The sequence below is a fragment of the Pygocentrus nattereri genome, chromosome 1 (assembly GCF_015220715.1).
Source record: "Pygocentrus nattereri isolate fPygNat1 chromosome 1, fPygNat1.pri, whole genome shotgun sequence".
Classification (NCBI taxonomy): domain Eukaryota; kingdom Metazoa; phylum Chordata; class Actinopteri; order Characiformes; family Serrasalmidae; genus Pygocentrus; species Pygocentrus nattereri.
Genome location: NC_051211.1, coordinates 36,605,307 through 36,630,144, shown reverse-complemented (window position 1 = coordinate 36,630,144; position 24,838 = coordinate 36,605,307). Strand labels below are relative to the sequence as shown.

General features: G+C 39.9%; 1 protein-coding gene across 4 annotated transcripts in view; it reads right to left on the bottom strand.

The window, feature by feature from the left end:
• Positions 1-24,838, bottom strand: part of celsr1a (cadherin EGF LAG seven-pass G-type receptor 1a) — a 118,316-nt gene that overhangs the window by 64,031 nt on the left and 29,447 nt on the right. For all 4 annotated transcript variants that reach the window (XM_017697017.2, XM_017697016.2, XM_037537301.1 and 1 more), the window contains exons 2-3: positions 3,904-4,542; positions 231-453 (exon numbers count right to left, since the gene is read on the bottom strand). In XM_017697017.2, the coding sequence (XP_017552506.1) occupies positions 231-453; positions 3,904-4,542 (862 nt within the window). The remainder of the gene's footprint in view (positions 1-230; positions 454-3,903; positions 4,543-24,838) is intronic.

Genomic DNA, 24,838 nt, shown 5'->3' with positions numbered 1-24,838 from the left:
ATTTTCAGATTTCCCTCTCTCTGTTGCTCTTTCCTCCTGTCTCTCTCTCTCTCTGATTCTCCTTTTCAATTGTTAGTTCATACCTATAACACCACAACCTTAATATTTAATTTGACATAAAAAAAAATGCATAAAATAAAAACCATGGCATTAATTTTCAATTTCGATTTGAAATTTTAAAACCCATGTAACAATGCTTAGTCACATTTAAGTGTAACCCATTTACTCACATGAAAGAGACAGTGAAGTGGAACCTCTGTCTCAGGCCTCTGAAAGTGACGAAGGACTGGCCAGGGAAACTGCGTGTGGTCATTTCGCAGTAGGGCTTCTCGTACTCTCCCGTTGGACACTGGCAAATGAAGCCACCCACCAGCAGGTCCACACACTTCCCTCCATTCTTACAGACACCTGGGACACAGCGGCCTGAGCGAGCGTTCACCTCACAGTGCTCACCTGGACCAAAACGGGTACAGTTAGATTCAGGCAGACAGATAATTTCAAGCTAAAAAACAAAAACAGACCAATAATTTAATTCACTCAAGAACATGGAACTGAGAAGATATTCCATGTTCCAAAAATTGGAATGGTCCTCTGGTCCTCTGTAAATGATGATATTGAATGAATTATTTTCAGTCTAGACACACTGGACAAAAGTCAAAACACTGACAGACTGTGTCACTGCACTAAGCAGCACTGTGTTGAGCTATTTTCACTATCTAGTACCTGAATTTTTGTAGGATAGTACTATCTCAAATCAAACACATTGCAAAGAAAATGACCGCTTGGCAAGTGAAACCCAAATCTACAATAAATATATCCATCCATCCATTTTCTAAGCCGTTTCTCCGTCAGGGTCGTGGGGGGGGTGCTGGAGCCTATCCCAGCAGTCTTCGGGCGGAAGGCAGGATAAATATATCTAATGTTTACTAAATCTATCAGATTTTTCCAATATTTACTAATATTTCTGTAAGGATATTATAAGATTATAATACTTCTTACATGCTATTCTTGTTCTATGACAGGGGCACTACAGAGAAAAACTTAGAATAAGTAAAAAAAAAAAAAAAAAAAAAAAGTACAGAAACAGAAGTTAAATAATCATATATTATTTTTATAACAATCTCTAGAAAAACATTAGATATGTTGACTAGATTTTTTACATTTAATGGAAATTACAAATTACCACACAGTACCTCCCATCATTTTATGCTCCATGTAAGTAACCATCAGTTTTAAAGTAATAAAAAATACTTATTTGCATCAGTGTTCTTGTTTTTTGAAAGCTCCCTTTGCTGGCCTCCTCTTTACAGAACGCAGCTGCTGTGTGTAATGTTTTAATTTTCCAGTAATACTACTACATTATCCAGGTGTTAACAGTAATCTATGTCTCATAGCATTTCGCAGTGTGAACACACTACTAGGACTAGAAATGTCTAGTATGGAAGTTCTCAAACTTCAGTTTCAGCTCTCCTAACAGGTCAATCTTCCGTGGCTCCAGTCTTGCCAGTTTTGCAGATGGACTTCCAGCCTCACAGAGTTATGTATCATCCATTATCCTGACAAGAATCTGGACAGGGGCAGGTATGCGTGGAGAGGGGGACAGGATGGCCATCCCTGCGCTGGTAATTACCCATGCTTTCCTCGGGATAATCCTCTTTCTCTGTGGGAATTAGACGGATCCATTTCCCCCTGATGTGAGAAAGCGAGAGCAAGGGAGACATCGAGTGTCCCGGCTGTCATCGGTGCTATAATGACCACAGACTATCATGAGTTGACCTTCAAAGCACAGGGTGCGATTAGAGTGAGGAGGAGGAGATGATTAGATGGTAATTGTCCTCGATAAGGAAGCGAGGAGAAGGTGGACGGGGGAGGAAAGTCACTGACCCTTGTATCAGATACTCATAACAGATGCTTTATTCACCTCTGTGAATAAATGAGGGAGCCGAGTCATTAAAGTATATGAATAAGGAACTTGAGGGAAGACAGAAGAATCAACAAATCTCGTGACAAACTTTATTAAACTTGGGCCTTTTCTTGAAGATTGCTACCCATGAGTTTGTAGATATCTATACTGATGACCAGTACTTCCTGTCTAGTAACCAAATCTGGGGCAGAATTCCTTCGAACAGACCCATCAGACCATCAGCTCCCAATCCTGGTCCTGTATAATATATCAGATCCAACTAAATAACTGATCAGCAAACCCTTTCTGGATTAGGACCAGAGCTAGAGATAACTGCTTGCCCAGACTGACAAGCCCAGAGCTACTTTGAGGCAGCATTCCTCCTACTCCTCCCCTTTCAGACCTCATCCTGTGTCGGAAAAGAGGTCACCACGCTTTGATAGCCCAGGCAGAGCCTCCACAGAGCAATACGTCAAAGCAGGGCTGCAATGATTACTCAACGAGTCAATCTTTAAAAAAAATAGTATTGCTTTACAGTAGCTAGTATCCATGACACATTCATGAACAGTACAGTAACACTCAATTACAGTAATATAATCATTTTGAAACACTCATTAAATACATTCATTATTCACTGAGATGTTTAGCATATACTTCATAATATGATCATGATATATTAAAATACACAATTATTCTTTTCATGAAAGAAACACAACACCACAGACATGGTTTACAAAGAATGTCCAAATTGGATCCATTGTTTTGTGTTTGACACAAAAACAAATTTGTGTAAATTTCGCATTCCTATACATTCTATGAACATGCAAATGAGTTTCATAAATATATATTAATATTTCAGGTCATCATTTTAAACACTATGAGCAACAATGAATGTAATTTGGCCTTCTCTTGAACAGTCTAGCCATGTTTTAATGTCATAGGGTGTTTATTCCCAAAGTAATTCTTTTATTTATTCATGAACATATCATAAAGCACAACAGTGTGTTTTTAATCCATCATATGCTCGCGACTCATTAATGAACGCATGTAATGAATGTTTCAAATTAAGTAATTGTAATGAAGTATTTATGCACTGTACAAGAACGCTTTATGCAAATGTTGTTACTGTGAAGTTTTACCAAAAAACAACAGATTATGTGCAGTTTTATTTTTATTATTATTTTTTTTTTTTTTTTTTTTAAAGTGCTATGTGGCCTAATGCTCTATAGCAGGGTGCCCAAACTTTCTGTTGTGTAATGTTTGTGGTGGGTCAAAAAGACAAAATAATATACAAATGAGGAAGTTTCAAATTGTGCTTTTAAAACATTACACTATTTTGTAATCAAAATACTAATACAAATTTAAAAGGAAAAGAAGAAGTGAATGTTATATATTGTATTGTTTTGTGCTTGTGTGAGGTGGTTGGGGTAACCGTAACTTTCTGGGAAGCCGTGTTCTATAATGTGTGGTTATTCTGGCAGACTGTAATGCTCAACAGGAAGTGTAGGGGGCGACAGGGATCTTACTATTTCGCTGAAGTGTCAAAGACGAAATCAGGTGATGCACAGATGAAGCTTAGAATGATGAACATGGCAAAGGGAGAGGAATCTGATTATAGTTAAAAGACGAACTAGTTGATTCATCAAAAAATATTTGATGTTTGCAATTCTATTCTAGAGACTCCGCACAAAGCAATACCATCCATTTTGCAAGCTGGTCAGCAATAAAATTATTAATAAAGTTTAACCTGTGCTATTTTTAGCCTTGTAGCTTGTTGAAGGAGGTGGATACATCAAGACTTACTATTTTCACTTCATTCATTTTTAGGGTTAGTGTTAAGGATGTCTTGGGTTTATTTGTAAGTTAAGGTTAGCCACTCACTGCACCATCTGCCATCTCTGCACAGTATACACTTCTGTTCTAAGGCTGATGACACCAACGACTGTGGCGATGGAAAAGCACTGCAAATGCCTGTATCAAAAATGTAGCCACAGACTCACCAGTAAAGTCCTCCAGACACTCGCAGGTGTATCCACCTTCCCGGCTCCTGCAGCGGCCATTGTTGCGGCACGGTCCTGAGTAGCACAGGTCAATCTCTGTCTCGCAGTAGTCTCCGGTGAAGCCGGCAGGGCAGCGGCAGCGCAGTCCATTGATGGGGTGGATGGGCCTGAAGAGGACGGTGTCCGAGGCGATGAATGGTGGAGAGCTGTCGAACTTCAGCACGGACACACACTTCATGTAATTCTCACAGGGCTCACGCAGGCAGATGTTGTCATCGAAGGGCAGCACACTCTGGCTGGAGATGTGCCTCAGCAAGGTCCGGTTCAGGTAGATCTGTTCCTGCAGTTCTTCGGAGGGGAAGAAGCGTCCAGGGGCACCGCCAGGCAGCAGGGCTGAAAAGGTGACATTGAGGATGGAGCCACCCACATCACTGTCATTCTGCACATTGAAGACGAAGACTGCCTCGCGGCTGGTGGACAGCACAGCCGCCACGCCCTCAGTGAACAAACCCAGCAGCGGAGAGAGGAAGCGCTCCTGGGACATGTTCTCCAGCCGCACCGTGATGCTGTTGGTCAGCATGTCATCTGTGATGATGGTGACGCGGAGTGTGCAGAGTGCAGTCACGCGGTGGAGGCCGTCTGCAGATAGAAATTATAAAAATTACCAATCATGTTAAACCACTTGGATGACTGCATGTTTTGACAGGGACATTTTCCTAAAACTTGCTCAGGCTCATGGTTTATATGGTGCTTATATAGGCTTTATGTCGCTTATAACATTGTACCTCTAACTGTTGTTTATAAAAATGAACTAAAGCTTGGTAACGGCTGCTACTCCTGTTTTAGTTATGCAGTGCCCTTTTGTTAACCAACAGTCATATAGAGTCAGAAACCACATAAGCAAGTCCGTTTGCGATTACTCAAAACAAAGTGAGGCAATAAAATGATGACCTGGGGGTCAGATTGATGCATTAGCCTCAAAATTACATACACATATACATACATTAGCCTCAAAGCTCCAGTGCAAATATACAGACAGAAACTCTTGACAACAAACATGTCTTGACTGATCAAGTACATTTTTTGCCAAACTACTTTAATTACATCTAAAAGCAGCGGTGAGAATAAAAATGACCTCAGAATGACCTCTGAAACAACATTCCTCCTGCCTCATAACACAAATGATACGGTCTAGACATAACAGTAGCAGGATAGTAATGGAACAGTTGTGCTGTTGAAGGGCCTGCATAAAGCCTACAATCATGATAATAAGATTGAAACATACCACTACTAAAATTAGGGGGAACATCCAGAAACTGAGGTCTATTCTACTATTAGATAGATTGAAATGTGTACCAAGGGCCCCACCCCTATACAGAGCACCTCTGCTACACCACCTTGTTCCAGTAATTGCTCTGTTAACATCCAAAGCTTGTATGTTCTTGTATCGAAGTACATCTTCATGCTACTTTCCAGGTTAACACCCCACAACAAGGCCTGGAACACCATGCTAGATGTTGTTTTTAGGCTCTGCCAAAATTCCTGCTCAGCAGAGGCTTAGCAGCCTGACTGTGTTTTTTTAATGCAACATCACACAGTGAAACTGCATTAGCCAGGTGCGTTAGCCAGAAGATCTACTTCTGATCCTACTTCAAACTATCCTCTTCTAACTGAATGAATCTAACATTTCACAGCAGACCGTTTAACTCACAGGCCTGCTGAGAAGCTGTAGATATTACTCACGCTTAACTGAAGGCCTTTTATCATTGACCTGATTGAAAAGCTGTTCAGCACTGGCAAGGGAACAACTGTGGAACAGGTGGAGTACCTAATTAATACCCCGGCAAAACAATGCAGCTTTTAAAAACCTCTTAAACACAGAGGAGTTAGGTTTCAGTGTTACGTAGCACTGACATATCTCACAGTCATAAAGCACAGGGAGGAGGAGGAGGAGGGGTGGAGGGAAAGCTGTCACTGCCAGTAAAAGAATTCCTGCTCAGTCCAGCCTGGTGTGCCCTTTTATTGAGAGCGAGTTACTGTGTTCCTGAATATAAGACTCAAAAAACGGTTATCACAAATACAAAAAAAGACCTTCTTAAATTATTTCAAACAGCATTATCATTTTGAGATTATTTCAGTGCCTACACAAGATATTTCAAATTCCAAGAAAATCATGCCAAATTCCAAACTTAATTCCCAAAAAATGGTCCTGAATAAAAATATATTTTAAACTCCAAGAGCATAATGCTACAGTCAAAGAAAATTGTTCTTCATGCAGGTCATCACTTTGAGATCTCATGTGTCCTTCAAATCCTTTTTCAGTGCCTACAAAAAGGCCCCAACCAATCCCAACAAAGGACATTTTCCCAAATTCCAAAAAAATGTATCAAAAAATCCAAAAATTATTGGCAATTCCAAGGAAACGATTCCCAAAATCCCCCCAAAAATTGTAATCACCTGTTTTTGTAATCTCATTTGGATCCTTTGGGGCTTTATTTGATTTTTTTATAACAGAAAACTTTGAACTAAATCAGAATTATAGTTAAACAGTTATTCAGAGTCAGCATATGCAAAATATACTAAAATATTTCTGAAATCCAAGAAAGTTATTCTTTGTTTTCAGGGCATTATTTCATGAAAGTGATGAAGACACAATAGAGGGTCACTCTAGTCAAAGGCTATTGTTTCTGCACTGTTGACAGAGACCTTGTGTGTGGGCAGTTTGGCTAATCAGCAAATAATGACTCATTAGATCACTATCAAATGCCTCTATATCTCTGTGTGCCTCTTTAACAGTATTTGGTTTAGCCTTTTCAATGGCTGTGTGGGGTCCAAACACAGCACCATTCTCCTTTTCTAAGTGAAGAACGGCAGCAGGTGTGAGTGTGAGGTGCTGAGAGGAGAAGAGTGGACGGATCTCACTAGAGGTGAGAGGTAAAACAGGGGTGAGAGAGAGAGAGAGAGAGAGAGAGAGAGAGAGAGAGAGAGAGAGAGAGAGAGAGAGAGAGAGAGAGAGAGAGAGTCAGACACAGTGTCAGTTACAGTCAGTCACCGCTTCCCACCTGCCACTGTGTACAGCTACAGCACTGTTATTCCACATGCTGCTGCAGATTAGACAGCTGATATACCACACACACACACACACACACACAATCCAAAAACACTCACCTCACTACCACCTCACCTCCAATATGTCCTTAATGCACTTTAATCAAAGTAACACCAACTATCAGTAATCAGAATAAACAAACTTCCTTAACTTGCGCACACACACACACACACTTTCCAAAAACACTTAACTGACAGTCTCACACTCACTATGCCCTTAAAGTGCATGTATTCTTTTGTGTACTACATTTTTCCCCAGAACTTGTATTTCTGTACCAGAACCAATCCTAATTCATTTCTACATAATCATTTTTCAACCTATTTTAATCACTTGGAATTAAACAGGCTGCTCATGTTCCTGTGCCTGTGTAAGCATTTGCAGCTCTATAACTGAGCCCTGCTGGCCTAGGCCCACTCTTCTCACTGGCCCACCCAAAATGACCATTCATAATATATGTTCAGCATTAAAGTCTTACTGATAAAATAAAAAATTCTCCTCTGTAAATGTGGCATACTCAAAATTCCACTTTTAACTTCGACCATAATACCATTTTAACCAATAACCGTAACTGTGAAGCCTTTTCTAAGCGTCACGTCCTCCTGAGCCACCAACACACTTTCAGCGCTGAGAAGGATAAGCATGAGTTGATCAAGTCCAGCATTAGCAGTGGTACTGCCAGCATTTTAAGATAAATGTTGGGAGGACTGTTACATGGATTTAAGGATTGGAAGAATATGAAGTGGCTCATTTTAAGAACAAAAGTAGCTGAGCTCACCATTATTCTTTTGATAAATACAACAACTACAAATAATTATCCAACTCAGAGCACAATCATTCATCAGTTTGTTAATACTGTAGTCATAAATGCTAGAGATCACCAGCATAATACATTAATGTTAGTCAGTTACCTTCTGTGTGCAAAGAAAGAGATACGAGTTCATATTTTCTAATGAGTTTTTTTATGTTCTGAGTGGCTGTCTGGTGTCTCCTATGCAGGTTTTTCATACTGAAGTGTCTGAATGGCACTTAGCAAAGGCCTTGGTCATGGTTCTATTTTGTTTTTGGGAACATTTTATTTGGATTGCCCATTTTAGATGCTTTGTAGATATTTTTTTATTATTATTTTACATTAGACTAAATCTACCTACTAAAGTGACAATTTTATTTAACTCTAAAATCTTAATCCTAACCCTAACCTTAACCTCAACCCAGCCCTCACCCTAGTCCTACCCCTAACCCTGGTCTAAATTCTAACCCTTACCCCACCCATGTTCAGCATCAACTGAGCTTCAACTGATTGTTAACTATTTGAACATCTGTAGATAATCTACAGGAGACTATAATGGACTATCCAAATAAAGTGAGACATTTTTCTTACGGCCCCCATCCACAGGAGTGAAAATCAAGATTCAGCCCACTCGTGAATTGTGCCCATTTAAAATGAAAGTCCTGGTGTAGCTACTGCCTTTAAAATCGATGAATATGGGCTCTGTTCTGATTGGCTGCTCTATGTTGTGCCTCTTTTCAAGATAACTTCAGCATGAACGGGCTGCAGCCTGAGTAGATGGATATATGTAGATGTATTGGTTCGGTTCAGTTAGTTTAACAGTTAGTTCAAAACATAAAAAGTGAAAGCTGCAGAGGCCGAGTGCTGCTTCAGAACGCAAAACTGCATGAACACCAATGACAATATCTGTTAGCAGTGGGCTTAAAAAAACGGTAGGCAGCCTATTTCTGCTGCTGAAAGCACAGCTCAACTTTACTCCTCTGACAGCTGACAGACAGATCTCATAGACAGGCCGCTGCCTTTTCTAACTGTGCCTGACACCTTCAGCACCTAAAACGGCTATCCTACTCTTTACTCAGCAGCAGTGCATTGCTTGAAGCAGCATGTCAACTCTAATAATAATAATAATAATAATAATAATAATAATAATAATAATAATAATAATAATAATAATAATCATCATCATCATCATAATACAGGAGACTTCATGTAAAAGTAATAAATGAAATACCCATTTGGTTACATGATACACTGTAAATAGTCATTTCTCAGTGCAACCTAAAAAAAATTTCTCCACATGGTAACAAGCACTAAAACTTTTTTTATTCTACCCAATTACATATTTTGAAACAGTTCAAAGTATTTTTAGTTGAATGAAACTAGTTAATTCACTTCTTACCACATTAAATATTTTTTTTGTGATTAACTGATGAACAAGGTTTTAGATTGTAGACATAAAAGGCTCAGGTCTCAATGCACTGATGCAAGTCAAATCCTACACTGCATTGAAGGGTCTTTTTGTTTTTTCCACACTGTATTTCCTTGGTCATTGTTATCTGACCTAGTCCTTTGGACCACCAGACATTTCACACCTCAGCCTTCAAAAGCTTAACAAGGAGTCTGGTATTTGATTGGTTGGTTCAGGTGTGTTCACAGCTGGAAAAGAGCATAAAAAAGTGTACCGTCTGGGGAATTCCCATGACGTTCCAGCATATTCAGCCTCAGCTGCTGTATTTAGATCAATGGTTGGGATGCCGCTGGTGTGACATGTAGGGCGTGACTGGGGAGAACATGGCCATCATCTGGGCTCATATAGCTCATGTACATATAACGCCTGTGGAGGTAAGAGCTGCCAACGTATGAACATGATAACCCCATGGTAAGAGAGAAGACTTCAATGGAACCGAAGAATAGCATGAAGAACCGAACACATCAACACACAACATATCACTACTGCACTAAAATTTACAGCTGACAGGGTAGATTATATTAGTAATTTAATTATTTTATTTATCAAATTTAAACAAGTAGTCTTTTTAAGTTTTTAAAACAGGCTCAACAATGAACATGCAATAAACACTGAATCTGCCTTCTAATGGCTTTTAAAGTGAAACAAGACTATGTTGGACAGAGCTTACATGTGACCTACTAATAATTCAGCAAGCAGCAAACTAACAGAAGCAACAGCAATGTGGAAAGCGCCAGTTCGCGAGACCCTCTATTGTAACCTGAATCTAAGAGTTGGTGAGAGTGATTACAATCATGGAGGAGTCCAAACCACTGGATGTACATATGATATATGCAAACATTGACTGGAACATGCAGCCACTGTTGCTTTCAATAAATGCTGCTAATGAAATGTGGAAATTTATTAGAAATCACAAACAGATTTCTATAACCTAAGAATATCTCTACTAGATTACATTGACATCCCTGTATTATCTAAATAATAAGTCTTTGTGTTTAATAAGTCTGAGATTTAGGGGGTTAATCATAATTCTTTAAAATCGCTGGACAGCTCTAATAAAACTATACAAAAAAATGTGATTAATCATCATTATTTTAATCCTTGGACAGCCTCAATTAAACTCTCTGTGGCAAAAATGAGTATGATTGTCTCCAAGTTAAGTTTAACAACAATGTCATATTACTGTCATAATCAAAATGATAAACACCCTTCATATGATTTACACAGCCACATACATAAAGGCAGTGCAATTTAATCAAAGTAACACCAACAAATTATCAAGATAATCTTAATCAGAGGAAGATAAATGAACTCTGTAAGTGCACCAATACAGTAAACTATTAAGCAATAATATTTTATGGTGATATTATCTGTTTTCAACACCAGCGGATGTGTGTGTGTGTGTGTGCGTGCGTGTGTGCGTGTGTGCGCGCGTGTGTGTGTGTGTGTGTGTGTGTTTGTGTTTGTGTGTGTGTGTGAGAGCAGGGCTGATAAGCAGGCTGTATGCTGTTGAGTCAGCGATGCCTCACGCTGCTCTTTATTTGCTTTAGTGTATCACAGTGCCACACTAATAAGCCATCCGGGCTAACGGCATGCAGAGACATTAGGCTGATTAATATGACGTGCTAAATCCTAAAAACTGAAAGAAAAACTGTAAAACATTTTTACAAATACTGGGACCCAATTTGACTGAATTAATTTGACTTAATGTTTTACTTTTTTGGATACAAACACTTGTTGAATAATTAAAAATTAGCCTGAATTAATTCATGGATTTGATTTGAAGCAATTTTTATTAATTTAACTGAACAAATTTCCATTACATAACATTACGTGTTTTGAAAATAAATCTCTTAATCTGTTAAATACTATTTTTTTCAGTGAATTCTTTTCAGAATTTGTATACTGTTATTGGACTATGTACTTTAATATATATAGATTTTTCTTTTTCCTTGAGCCATATAAAATGTTTCTGTTCACATCCCTAAACATTTAAGTAAGGTGATTCAACAGTAGAACCTATGTTTTTTAATGAAATAGTGAAAAAATAACTATCAATAAAAGAAAACTAATATGTGGAAACAATGTAGTAATCAAAATTAGGATTAAAAATACAAAAAAAAACCTTTAAACAGAAAAAATGAATTCTACAAAAGTTTTGCTTTCTGAGAATGACTCCCTTTCTGGCACTCAAGAATGTAATAAAAAAAAAGAGACATTTCAGAGGCGAGCACAAGCCACTACATTTTAATGGAACACTACAGAAAAAAATTTGTCTTCCTTTAATATGATAAACAAGGTGTAAAATGAACATTTGGTTTTCAGCTCAGCTTTGAATCAACACTAATCAGGACGGTAAGTGATAAGAAATAGTGGGTGTATAAAAACGCAGCGATGAATCAATTGCCATCAATTTTGAACTGCACTGATTATAATCAATTTTATTAATATTTAGACAAGAATGTACTTACTTTGGGGCCAAAATAAAATATCTGGACTTTTCAAAATATAAAGGTCCACAATGATCATTTACATTTTAAAAAATGTATAGATATATGGCACTTTCTGAAAATAAATATGCTAAAGCTTTGTGCTTAAGAGTATACTAAGAGTATCACTGTTCAAAGTGTCTTTTTCCAAGTATTTTTAAACGGTGCTACTGACTTGGTTAGGTTGTAAGGTTGGCAAGGCCAGAGATTTAAACCTCTGCTAGAAATCTATCCGATCTGTAGATGTTGTTATTAAAGTTATTAAATCATCCTGTCCAGTTATCACTCAAGCAATCCATCCAAACTAGATTTACTTCAGAAGATGTAAGGTTCTAGGGAAAGTAAATGGCACGGTAAATCCCAGCAAGAGCCACATTCAGCTGGAACAAACCAACCAGCCAATCCCACTCCAGAGATTCAAATGTTTGAATCACAACAGGCTCAAAGGAGACTTCCCCTCAGCCAATAGCATTTCAGAAGTATGTCTACTCGCCCCACCTACTTCCACACTCCCGAACTGACCTGCGTTACCAAACAGGTGAGGTCAACACAAAAGGTGAATTCCCGCTCTCTCCCCTGTAGAAAAGCATAAATGTCTTGACGTACTTAAAAGATTTAGAGCACTACAAAGCCTATAGTTGAGGCTGGTCCAACACAAATGCCATTTACTCTCTCCTCCTACTAAACAGGCTTGACTTTTGGCCATCTACCTGAGTTCTTGTGAAATATTCCTCCTGGTCTGCAGTTTGCAGGCCAACATGGTGAGAGATTTTCTCACACTTTCTGCCAATAACCGGCCGGTGTTCCATATCAGCGCTCACAGACATGCTCAGAGACATCCTGAACAGCCCGGCCGGGGAAATTACCCTCTAATCTCTTGTTTCATTCCCCATCCTGCAGGGATTTCTCCTACAGATACACACGGCATAACCTGACATTAACACAGTCACAAACAGCCCAAAGAAAATTTATGAAACAGCTTCAGTGCATTACTATGGTCTGCCAGGGTGGGATGCTAACTTGATAAATTGCACTGAAATTCAGGCCACGGCACAGGTGGCTAGAAATCACTGTGTGTGTGTGGCAAGGGTAAACACACACAAGTCTGTTTTTATACAGTATTAGGACGTGGGACCCTGTGGATATGTATGTCTTTATAAATAATTATAATTTTGTCGGAACAAAACCTTATATCTCCAAAATGATAACTTTACAGGAGATGGAAAAAACCTTCTTTACTTTAATTATAAGTCAATGGAACCAGACTTTCTGCCAAATCATTTTTGGTCTGTTCATTATGAAATTTATACACAATGTAAAGAGCAACAGGTAGAAATCTAGAACCAAACTAAGTATTATTTAAATACCTATGTGCATTATATATAAGTGTCTGTAAGTAATAAGATTTATTTAATTGTAATCCTAGACTTAGCCCTAATCCTCAATAAGCAAAAAGAAGTCATGTTTCTTTCTTTTTCCTTTACTTTTTACTAATTGGTTTATTTATTCAAATTGAAACATGGAGCTTTTTTAAAAAAAGCATTTTACAGGACAAAGCCTTAAATATTTTGTTGATCCTGTAGCCCTGTTTTTATCAGAATCAGGATGAACACACACACACACACACACACACACACACACACACACACACACACACATATCGGTATGTCCCAGCACAACTGGCACTACTATTAATCAGTCCAGAGGGATGACACTTATACTGCAACATCAGCATAAAATGTCCATAAAAAACAAAGTACATAAGCAGGCTATCCATGAACAATGTAGAACAGATGCATGAAATAGTTCTACAATATAAGAGACACCGTTGTGGATTCAAAGCATCATGTTTACCAATCTTTTCTGCGGTAAAATCACTAATGTACAGCATCATGCGACTGTCTTTATAAGTGTTGAGAAAATACAACATGATAAAATACATCAACATTTTATAAGTATTTACATATATACATAATGAATAGTAATCACAACAAACAATTCTTCCGCCAAGTACTGTAGTTTGTTAACAGTAGGGTGTGGTTGCCTAGCAACATACCGGTCAAAGATTACAATTATGATGATCCTAAAATGGAGCATTAATACAGGATTCAGTATATGTCTTTGGTAATATGTGTATATTTGTATTTTATATTGGTTCTGAATGTGGCTTAGTAATCTGATTTTAGTATCTGTACTATCAGTATTTATAAATTATTCCATGAACACCACGTAACCATGGTAAAACCACTTTAACGCCCAGTATCTCATGGCTTATTTAAAATAAATACTGGATTATATTCTAGTGTATGTGTCTCACTATGCGTTATTTCTCTAAGAACGGATCAAATCAATAATGAGGTTTTTTTTTTAACTTTCACAACCAAATCCAAAGCCAGGCCAGGCCATTGTGGAGAAAGGGTGGGGCAGGATTTCCCATCGCTATAGAAACGTGGCATCAAAATGCACTTCACACATTCTATTATGGGAACTTTGCCCAGAGCTGGTGGCCTTTTAAATAAAAAAAAAAACACCAGTCTGTCAACGATTAACTGCAACTATATGCGTGAAGCAGTCAGTCACATACAGAAACAGATAAAACCACAGGGAGGAACCTTATGACTCACAAATGCAGCCTCTTAAAGTGAGGCAACAGACAGCATAACGACAGTAAATAATTATTTAGGCAAAGGGTCTTCTATTCATTCTCAGAGACCTCAAAAAAATACAGACATTGTGGACAGAGACCTTTCACACCTCTGTGTCTTCGCTGCTTTACCAAAACTTTGCAACTTATTTTAACATAAATGTATTTTATTTTGGACCATTTCTATCAGCCCATTCGTCATAAAATGCCCACACAAAGTAAAAGGCAGCACAATGTTAAAAAATAGGAGTTGTGAGGAACGACCACGGAGGACAGACATGTTTTTAGGTCGTCTCTGGGCTCTGTGTAATTTACTCTAATGTGTGAGGGCAGCATCAGATGAGCTGGGTGGTGGAGTGAGCCAGATGGGCTCAAGCACTTAATGAATGGACAGAATGAGATTATACCTCATTGACATCACCAGCACCTCCTTCAGCCCCCAAACAGCACAGATGGGACAGAACTTTGACTGTTCACTCTCCTCTCTCTGTCTGTTTTCTCTGTTTTCCTTTAGTCTATTTCCATTTCTCAGTAAGAGCTTCTTCACACTTACACACAGAGGGAGAGAAAGAAAAAAAAGAAGAGAGGGATAAAAGACAAGAGACAGAATAAGACAGAAAGGGACAAGGAACAGCAGAAGAGAGAAGAGAGAAAGACAATGACAGAAAGAGTGAGAGGGAGACGAAAGGGGAAAGAGAGATAGATGGATATAAAGGGAGAAGAATGAAGAGAGTGAAGATGAGAGAGCCAGAGGAAGAGAAAAAAGAATAAAGATATAGCAAGACAGAAAAAAACTGAGGAGAAAAAGAGGGGATAAAAAGGAAAAAAATGAGAAAAGATACAGAGACAGAGAAAGGAAGAGAGAGAAAGTGAGTGAGAGAAAGAGACAGAATGAGAGTAAGATGGTGTAAGAGAGAGGGAGCATTAAGTATAAAAACATGAGAGGGAGAGAGAGAGAGAGAGAGAGAGAGAGAGAGAGAGAGAGAGAGAGAGAGAGAGAGAGAGAGAGAGCGCGAGAGAGAGAGAGAGAGAGAGAGAGAGAGAGAGACAGAGGTAGAGGGAGAGAGAGCAACAGTGTCAGACACTGAGGATGAGCAGATGCCTCTAGAGAACATGAATGGGCTTCAGTCCTGGAGAGGGCACTTGATCTGTGAGAGAGTGTTTTAAAGCTGACTCCGCACTCTTTCCTTTTTAGGATGACAGGATGAGTAGGATGAGTGCAGGGAGTTAAGTGTGGACAGTGAGTAACTGTGCCATGTCACACAGCTGCTAGGATCAAGCCCTCCATCATACAGCAGAACCAAGTTCAGGGTCAGGGTTCCTTCTTCCTCTTCCTATCTCAGCCAAGTAAGGCAGGGTTTGGCAAGCCAGGATTACCCCGCTCTCAAACAAAAGCCTCCATAGACCCTGCAGAGGGGATTGGGTGGAGAGCATGGGCGTTGAGTGCTGGAGGACATTACCCCGGCCTCATATAGGTCAGATTACAATGCTGACTAACACTAACATTTCCAGAATCAGTTCTTAAGCACAAGAGTTGGGCAGATATCAAGAATGCCCAGAGACTTCTGTTCAAAAGTCTTTTTATGCCAACGAAATACAGTCCACTCTGGTACTTTCCTTGATCCACGATTTTGTCTATGGTATATGCACTAACTGTGCATCACAATACACAATTTCATCCTCATAGAACTGTGGTGTGACATGATTTATCACAAGAACAATGAAATACAGTCACATTGACTAGCTCTGCACAACATGATATACAACTTGTTGGAATCTACAGTTTGTATAAAGATGAAGGGGGTTAAACCAAGCTCAGTGTAGACCTTTAATCTAGATCGCTGGAGACAACAGATATAAGCTAACTTCAATCTAGCCTTGGTCCTTACTGTCACAGGAATAAGGCTCTGTTTAAGACGGTCCTCACTGGGATCCTCTATGAAGTGAGGTACACACACTAAGTCCCATCCCATTTCCAATTCCTGCTTCTGTTCCACTAAAGTAAGAAGCTGAGCTGACCATTCCTGAAAGTCTGGTTCTACTTTTAGTTTGGACAGAGAAGAAAAGAGCCACTGTTAAAAAAAGCAGACAAAGCTTAATGGGTCCAGTTAAAGGCCCTAACAGTTTGATTACTTAGAGGTGGACTGCAGTTACTCCATCTCTCTCTGGGCTATTGTCCGCCATCTAGTTGATAGCTGTGCTCACTGAGCTGTTCCATGGGACAGGAGATGCTAAACCAAGATAGAAAAGCACAGCCTTGCTCATTGTGTTGTCTGTGCTAAGGCTGCAGAAGACTGAGGTCTGCTTCTCTTCTCCTTTACCCTGTAGAGCTAAAGGAAAAGTGTCACGGTCATTGTGCATTAAATTGGCTGCAGATCTGTGGCCACTGTCATATTATGGCTATCTGGTAAGGGATAGGGGAACAGTTGAGAAGTCTCATTCTCATTCCAAACCTCACATAAATCTGTTACATAAATGAGTTGCAAAGTGTCCGATTTTCAGGCTCATTTACACTAGTAAATGTGTAACGAGTTAAAGCAGAGCCACTCTCAGCCAAGGACATGAAGATAATTGATTTCTGCAGCTGAAAGTCACTTAGTGAGTAACATGAAACTGGCCTGAAGGCGATAATCGAGTTGCAGTTCTTGACTGCCAGTGTTATCACATCAGAGGTCCCAGTCTTGTCATGTCGCATGATTAAAAACTTTGTCCAATGCCATTAAAGAATCGCTGTCAGTCCTTTAAAGAACCTTTTAATGTATGGAGAGATTTTTTTAAAGAACCTCGACAGAGGTGTCCTAGGAAGAATGGTAGAAACTTTATACTATATTAAGCTTCCTTAAGCATTTAAAAGGTTCTTTAGACTTCACGAATCTCTTTTCATCATTAAAATGAAGTTTTTCAAACATTCATGAATACTTATCTAGATAGTTTGGCTGGGATAAATCACAAAAATTATATGTCTGTTCAATATGATGCAGTGGTAATTTGGTTCAAAATATTGTAACAAAAATAAGGCATGTCTGAAAATTTCCCATACATTAATGTTTCCATTTTCAGTTTATTAGAGCATTGAGCGTTATCAACGTACAATATTTCATCATAATGAGCCCCATGCTAACATACAAGGAATGTGCTTTTCCTCCCCACTCTCGATTTCGAGGTTAAGGAGAAGTGAGCATTTCATTTGCTCCAGACTGCTGGAAGTATTGTTTGATACCATGTATTAAACCGAAAGGTTGTAAATTGAGTATTAGGCAGTACATATAATGACTATCAACACATACATCAAGTTAGATGTAAAAATATTTCAAGAGATGTTTGACCATAATGCCCTACCCTAGTACTTCTACAAGGCAGCTTGAACAGAGACGGCAGTGGCCAAGGCAACCACACAGCTGATGACTGGCCCACATAATCTCTTGCTGGTCTGACTTTTGGCCCAGAGCCGGAGACCAACACTGTGCAGAATGGAACTGAAGCAAGAAAGAATGATTGGCCCCTGAGAACCGCCTCCTGACCACATGCACTGTTGAAATGTATTTTCCAGGCTCCAGCTTCTTCTCAGCAGTCATGCCTGTGACTCATTCTCCAGAGTGACCAGACACAACTCAGTACAGAGATAATATCTCACATAACCACAGGCATCTGCTTTAAAGGTGCCATAGAATGGAAAACTGTATTTATATTGACATAGTTGAATAAGGAACCTTAAGTACATGAAACTGAGTACATGAATATTGTCAACGTCAAACACTGCTTTCTCTCCCTTCAAAAACGCAAATCCTGCACACACCAAAGAGGGCGGTAAAACAGGCCAATTCCAATATTCAAAACTGTTACATAAGTCTTTGTTCAGTAATTTTTACCCCCCGCAAAATGTACACAAACCAGCCCATGTCATAGCCCAACATGTATTGTGAAGATGAAACGACAACAACGGAGCAGCAGCAATGAAAAAGGAAGACTATGTGCAGAACTGAATCATTGTGGGCTGGAGGTTAGGGAATCAGCCCTGTGACCGGAAGGTCGCCGGTTTGATCCCTTCAGTCCATGACTGAAGTACACTTGACCAAGGCACCTAATTCCCAATTGCTTGATAGGGCTGCCCACTGCTCTGGGCAAGTGTGCTCATTGCCCCGTGGTGTGTGTGTTCACTAGTGTGCATGCATGTGGGTGTTTCACTCCACGGATGGGTTAAATGCGGCGGTCTAATTCCACAGTGTGCAAAACACAATTGGCAAATGGTTCTAAATTAATTATTAAATTATTAAAGAGGATGTTGGCACTTTCATACCCTTCCCAAGGAACCAAACTGTCAATGGCCAAGGCTGATGTTCTTCTTTAAACAAAGCTGAAATTAGCTTCCTATTAGCCAGCTGCTTAACTAAACTCCATCTTAAATGTTACAGTACATTCAGGCACCAGAATGAACACTGCTATCATTGAACTGCAGCACCATTTAAGGTGGAATGAAAAATTTGGAAAAACAAGCTGGTGGAATAGGAGGTCAACTTCAGCTCCTACATCTTTAACAGAACCCTGAACAACTCTAATCAAACTTGTTAGTTTGTTCTGCACATTTCACTCTGGACAGTTTCTCAAAACTTGGACTAAATCGAGCAGGCTTAGCTCAATATCTGACACTGAAGAGACTGAAGAGATGGGCAGTTCCTTTATGCTAAATTTATTGGCATCACAGCCCACAACCCCAACAGCATCCTGTAAGTAGCTTGCAATGCTGTGTGATTCCCATATCAGTGCATGGCTGATTAAGAGTTGGGAGACTCAAACCTGGTTCTTATGTGGGACTGGTCCAAAAGAACCCTTTTTGGTTCCTTCTGACAAAAGACTGTAGAAAGTGCTGGAGTTTCTAAGTCATCCACACATCCATATTTATGTACGCATGTGAAAAAAAGCAGTTGGGAAGTGATGCAGGACAAAGGCACGCAGTGATAAAGAGATACCTCTGGGCGATAAACTTCGACATCGACACAACAAAGCCTCTCGGAGCACCATATCAAATCAAAACAACGTAGGAAATATGCAAACAATACAAATACAGCTGTCAAAGGTGTAACAGAAGATACCTCCGCCGGGTACAATTCGCTTCCATCAGACAGAGGTTAAGAAAATAACACTCAGTGAATCAGAGATAAAAAAGTGACTAAGATGGACAGATACAATCAGCGCTCTCTCTCTCTCTCTCTCTCTCTCAGCCACTTAAACTGATCCGAATGACTATGAGTAATGTTGCTATGAGCTTTGTTAAGACATGCTACTCTGATTTCCGGGCATTATAGCATCACGCTATGATCTTTATATGTATTCGGAGAAATGATAAAGCCAATCCTGAGCTAAATCTGTAAAACAAGCGTATGCTATGATCTGGGATGACCGCTGATTTACCTTTGTTAGGAAATGATAGAAACTAATCCTACATTGGTTCTCTTGCTAGGACTCCACAGTAAGCAATTTATTAATTCCTTTTATGATATTGGTCTTTGCAATATTGCTACTGTAGAAGCTGTGATACGCAAATCAAGCTTTTTTTCCCCACTTTCTGTCCCATTTATATTTATGCATTTGACAAACACTCTTATTCAGAGTGCCTTACCATTTAGTCACAATACAGAGGCAGGCGAACGCAGTGTTGGGAGTCTTGCCCAAGGACTCTCACAGCACAGTGTGCTTGCCTGGACAGGGAACTAAAGCCTAGTGTAACATGTTGGGCAGTGGTGTTACCCATTATGCAACATCAGCCACTGTGACTACAAGTGGCTCTCTTGCTAGGACTCCACAGTAAGCAATTTATTAATTCCTTTTATGATATTGGTCTTTGCAATATTGCTACTGTAGAAGCTGTGATATGCAAATCAAGCTTTTTTTCTCCACTTTCTGTCCCATTTATATTTATACATTTGACAAACAAACACTCTTATTCAGAGTGCCTTACCATTTAGTCACAATACAGAGGCAGGCGAACGCAGTGTTGGGAGTCTTGCCCAAGGACTCTCACAGCACAGTGTGCTTGCCTGGACAGGGAACTAAAGCCTAGTGTAACACATGTTGGGCAGCGGTGTTACCCATTAGGCAACACCAGCCACTGTGACTACAAGAAGCTTCATAAATAAGGACCTAAAACTAGATAAGCCAATCGCTCAGAAGCACTGTATCCATCAGACCTCCCACACAGCCAACATCTGTTTTCCTCTGGAGTGCCTCTCAGCCTGGAGCTCTCACAAGGACATCTCAGTGTAATCCATTCTCCATCTCTCTCTCTCTCTCTCTCTCTCTCTCTCTCTCTCTCTCTCTCTCTCTCTCTGTGCTGACAGTACTGGTCCATAGGCCTCTGTAATAACCTTATCTCAGTCTCCATGTGACTCTGCAGAAATGCCTCCACCTGTTAGCAGGGCTGATTGGGACAGAGTGTAGCTGCCAGGAGCTGGAGAGCGTCAGAGTGTGTCAGTGTGTCAGAGCGCCCGTCTGCAGCTCTCTCTTCACACACTGACAGCCTCCTGGCTTTCTCTTTCCAGCAGCATCAACATGTTCTTTTGTTCTAGCTCGCTCTCTGGGGCAGGGGGAACTGGTGCTAACCAGGTGTCGGGGGGAGCTGAGGGTGCACGGCAGTGGGCTGACTCATAAGAATGTGGGTGTGTAGAGATGTCATAGAACAGCATGCAGTGGCTGAATGCCTTTCAGTGTCTTTGATATTTTAGATATCCACATTTGATTTGGCTCACAAGACAGTTACCCTAATGCCACCCCGGCTTTACTCAATGACAGAACAAACATACTTTTTTCTACTATATAGAACTTATTATGATGTCTGGCCCTCAGCCTGCCACAAATATTGCTTTTTGGCCCCCAAAGACTAAAGCTTTGTTCAGACAGCAGCCAAAAGTGGCCCAAATCTGAACGTTTTTTGTCGTGTGTGACACAGATGTGTCATGTGAACAGTGCAGATCAAATATTCCGATTTGGGACACTTTTTTGTATGTGGTACTGAAATCCGATACATATCCAATATGCAGCAATGAGACTAATTGCTAACAATGAATGACAGTGAATAGTCACCAATTAGCCCTGACATGGCATCAGGCTAACTGGTGACAACTACCTTTCATTCACTGTAGGAGTAGCAGGCATAGCTGAACTATTCCTTTAACTATACATATAGAATTACTGGAACAACTGAATTACTATAGAATTATTATAATAATATTGTCATTACACTCCTTCGCTGCAAACAGTTACATGTGCAGTTTTAGGTCAGGTATGGGCAGGTGGTCTAGTGCACAACAGCCCCCCACCCACTTACCCTTTTAACACACCACCTCACACTGACAATAGAGCTTAGAGCAACTCAGACAAAGCGCTGTGAAAGAACCAGTCTGGTAGCGCTCACTTTTACCACTGCCCCCGAACGCTCCTGTAACTTATACCGTGCTTATTATAAGGGACTTTTTATACTGTAAATCATTAAACCCTTCAAATGGCTGACGGTTGTAAATGGCTGTAACCGCGAACCGATTCCTCCTGTCACTGTGTGCCCCGCCCTGCGCTTCAGTCAAATTTATGTTCAGCTAAACTTATACCTTTATAGTGAAGTCATTCATTCCCACACAGATAGGACACAGCGTGTGGCAACACAGCCTCACTTCAATCGTACTACATACAACTTAAAGCATTCCATGGATTTGCGTGCACCGCAGTAGTAATTAATCTAAAGAAGAATTTGTCTCTTCGTTGTTCTATGAGGGGTTTTTCTGGGACATAATGGAGTTAAGGTCTTTATTCCTCAGGCAAGCTGAAGGCCTGGATGATTTACATCCTCTCTCACAGAGTCTACTGTGTGAAGAAAAGACTAAAGAAGGGAGGGAGAGTATTAAACTGAATGGAATTCTTCTCATCTAGCCCTCCCCTCGCAGGGTTTGAGCTTGGTTTATAGCTGAATTAAAGCGGAAGCTGCTGTTACCCGATGTCAGAACAGTTTTTAAATGTGTACTTTATAACTCTACACATCTACACACATTTTATTTTTATATAGTGTAAAATTTTACATTATGCAGATGGAACAAAACGGCAATTTCACAGCAGAAGGAAATTATATTCCTATGTCTTATAACTGTGAATGAAAGTTATTAGAGCAAGATTTTTTTTCCAAGGAATTTTCAAATTCTGTAAAAAAAAAAAAAAAAAAAAAATTCTCTAAACATTGTTTTTCAGTCAAAAAAATGTTTACATTCACTACATAATGCTGGGTTGATTCTGACTTTTAAGTGGACTGTGGATGCTGGTCAGCTTTTCTGCAGCGCCCGTTTTCTTCTTTCAGCTTGTCACCTCATCCATCACTGTTAGCCTGAGCACAGTGGAGTTTAACACCCACAACATACAAATAAACACAGAGGGACAGAGTGAGGGTGGGGTTCTCTTTGCAAGACCCCCCAACCCCCCGCACCCCCACCCGCCTTTTCTCGCACAATAACTCTCACTTCAAAGCAGCTCCTGGTGGGCTGAAATAATTCACATCCACTCAGCCATTCAGCATCATTTCACTATGAAACAGCAACAAGTGATGTCCCGCAATTCAGGAAAAAGAAGCCAAACACTGACCACTATCACCACTTCAATTACTCTGCAGCATTAAACTTTCAAAAGGAAGTGCTGGTAGAGTTGCACCAGGGCCCAGGCCTGCAGCAACTTTTAACATGTAGAAATACACAGTTATTATTGTCTTTTTGATACAATATTTAAATTTAAATGTAATTACATTTGCAATTGATTTACATTCTGTATCGATAAATTCAACCCTGTGCTTCTTTTTCCCCATTTGTTTCAATGTCAAACATTTCACAAAAAAGCAGAATTTCTAAGCTTGTTTCAATGAGGTATGAGTAAGAAATAATATAATATGAAAGCATGTTTAGTTACCACTGGGAATAACTGCACAATGATACAGTGGTGTCTCGATTCAGTAAACAGCCTTATATGCCTCACGTTAACTTGTAAGTGTTTCCTTTTTCAAGGCAAATATGTGCTATATATATATATATAAAGCTGTGCTTTACAGTTATGTTACCCCCAAACCTAGAACAACAGCCACAAGATAATATGTTAAGCATAATACAACAGTACAATATAACATGATCCAATATGATATTCTGGGATACAGTTCAACAGAATATGATACACTGTATTATCACTACAACCATTGGTCCTATTAATCAACTACACTTTAACAGAGTAATAAGAAATTACTAACTGTTTCTACAAAAAGAGATTAGTCTACAACTTAGTAATTATACCTTTGGTGATGATTAAGCATTAGAAAGCTTTTCTAGACAATCTCAATCTCTGTTCCTTTGAGGGTAAACACCACCACTTACTTTCCTTAGAGCTTTTCCTCTCATCTCATTACTGAAATCACAAATCATCTTCATCCTGGGACTGAGCCCTCTCCTGGCTATAAAGCCTCTAACATTCCCCCATTCAGCTTAATTAACAAGGGCCTCCTTGCTTTAAAAAAGCATCCGCCTAGCCCAGCCCAATAAAGGCCCCGAAACAAAAAGCACATGTGCATGGAGGAATGAGCCCTGAGAGCCGTCCTATGCTCACAGATTCATTCAAAGCACCTGGCTGGCCCTGCATAGCCTCTTCTGGGCCTAATCCACCCCCTCTTTGCCTGCGAAAAGCCCCAGCCTGGGCGTCTTTGTTCTGCTCTCAGCAGGGCAGTAAAATATGGAAGGGGAACAGCCTAAGGTGGATCCTCGCAACCATGGCGGCATTTTAGAGTTTATGGTGCTCCACAGGAGCGAGGAACCAGCCAAGAGAGAGAAAGAGAAAGAGACAAAAAAGTGGGTTTGAGCCAAAACTCAATTAAAACATCAAAAACGTTGCTCAGAGGAGCTCCAGGTGTGTCTGCTGCAGCTTTATGACCTCAATGCCGATTCCGGCAGGCCAAATCCCAGTCAACAGCTCTGATACCCATACTGAGAGGCATCTGGATGCCAGAGAGATGTAACAAAAATATGCATACAAACTAGTATTATCTTGATTTACAATATAACTACACATCACAGCGATTACTAAGTTAATTCTGGGTGGGTGGTAAATGAGCAGTAACACAGGGAAGCACAATATAAATCAGCAACAGGTTTAATTACTGGCCTTTCACATCGCTTGACAGTTTTAAGCAGGCAGAAATTATTAGCAGTTTGTTCTCGCTGTGCTTCCTCGAGGAAAAGCTTGAGGCAGAAATGTAGAAGGTAGAAAGTGAAGGAACAGCGAGGGTTTGTGGGGGGTGGTCGAGTTTCACTGTGACTAATCAGGTATGAAAACTGTGATCACGGCTGCACTTTGAAAAGCAGTCATTTGTTCACAATTCATTGAGTTTCACAGTCAAAGTGACAGCAGACGTTTCAGGAGGATTGCAGGA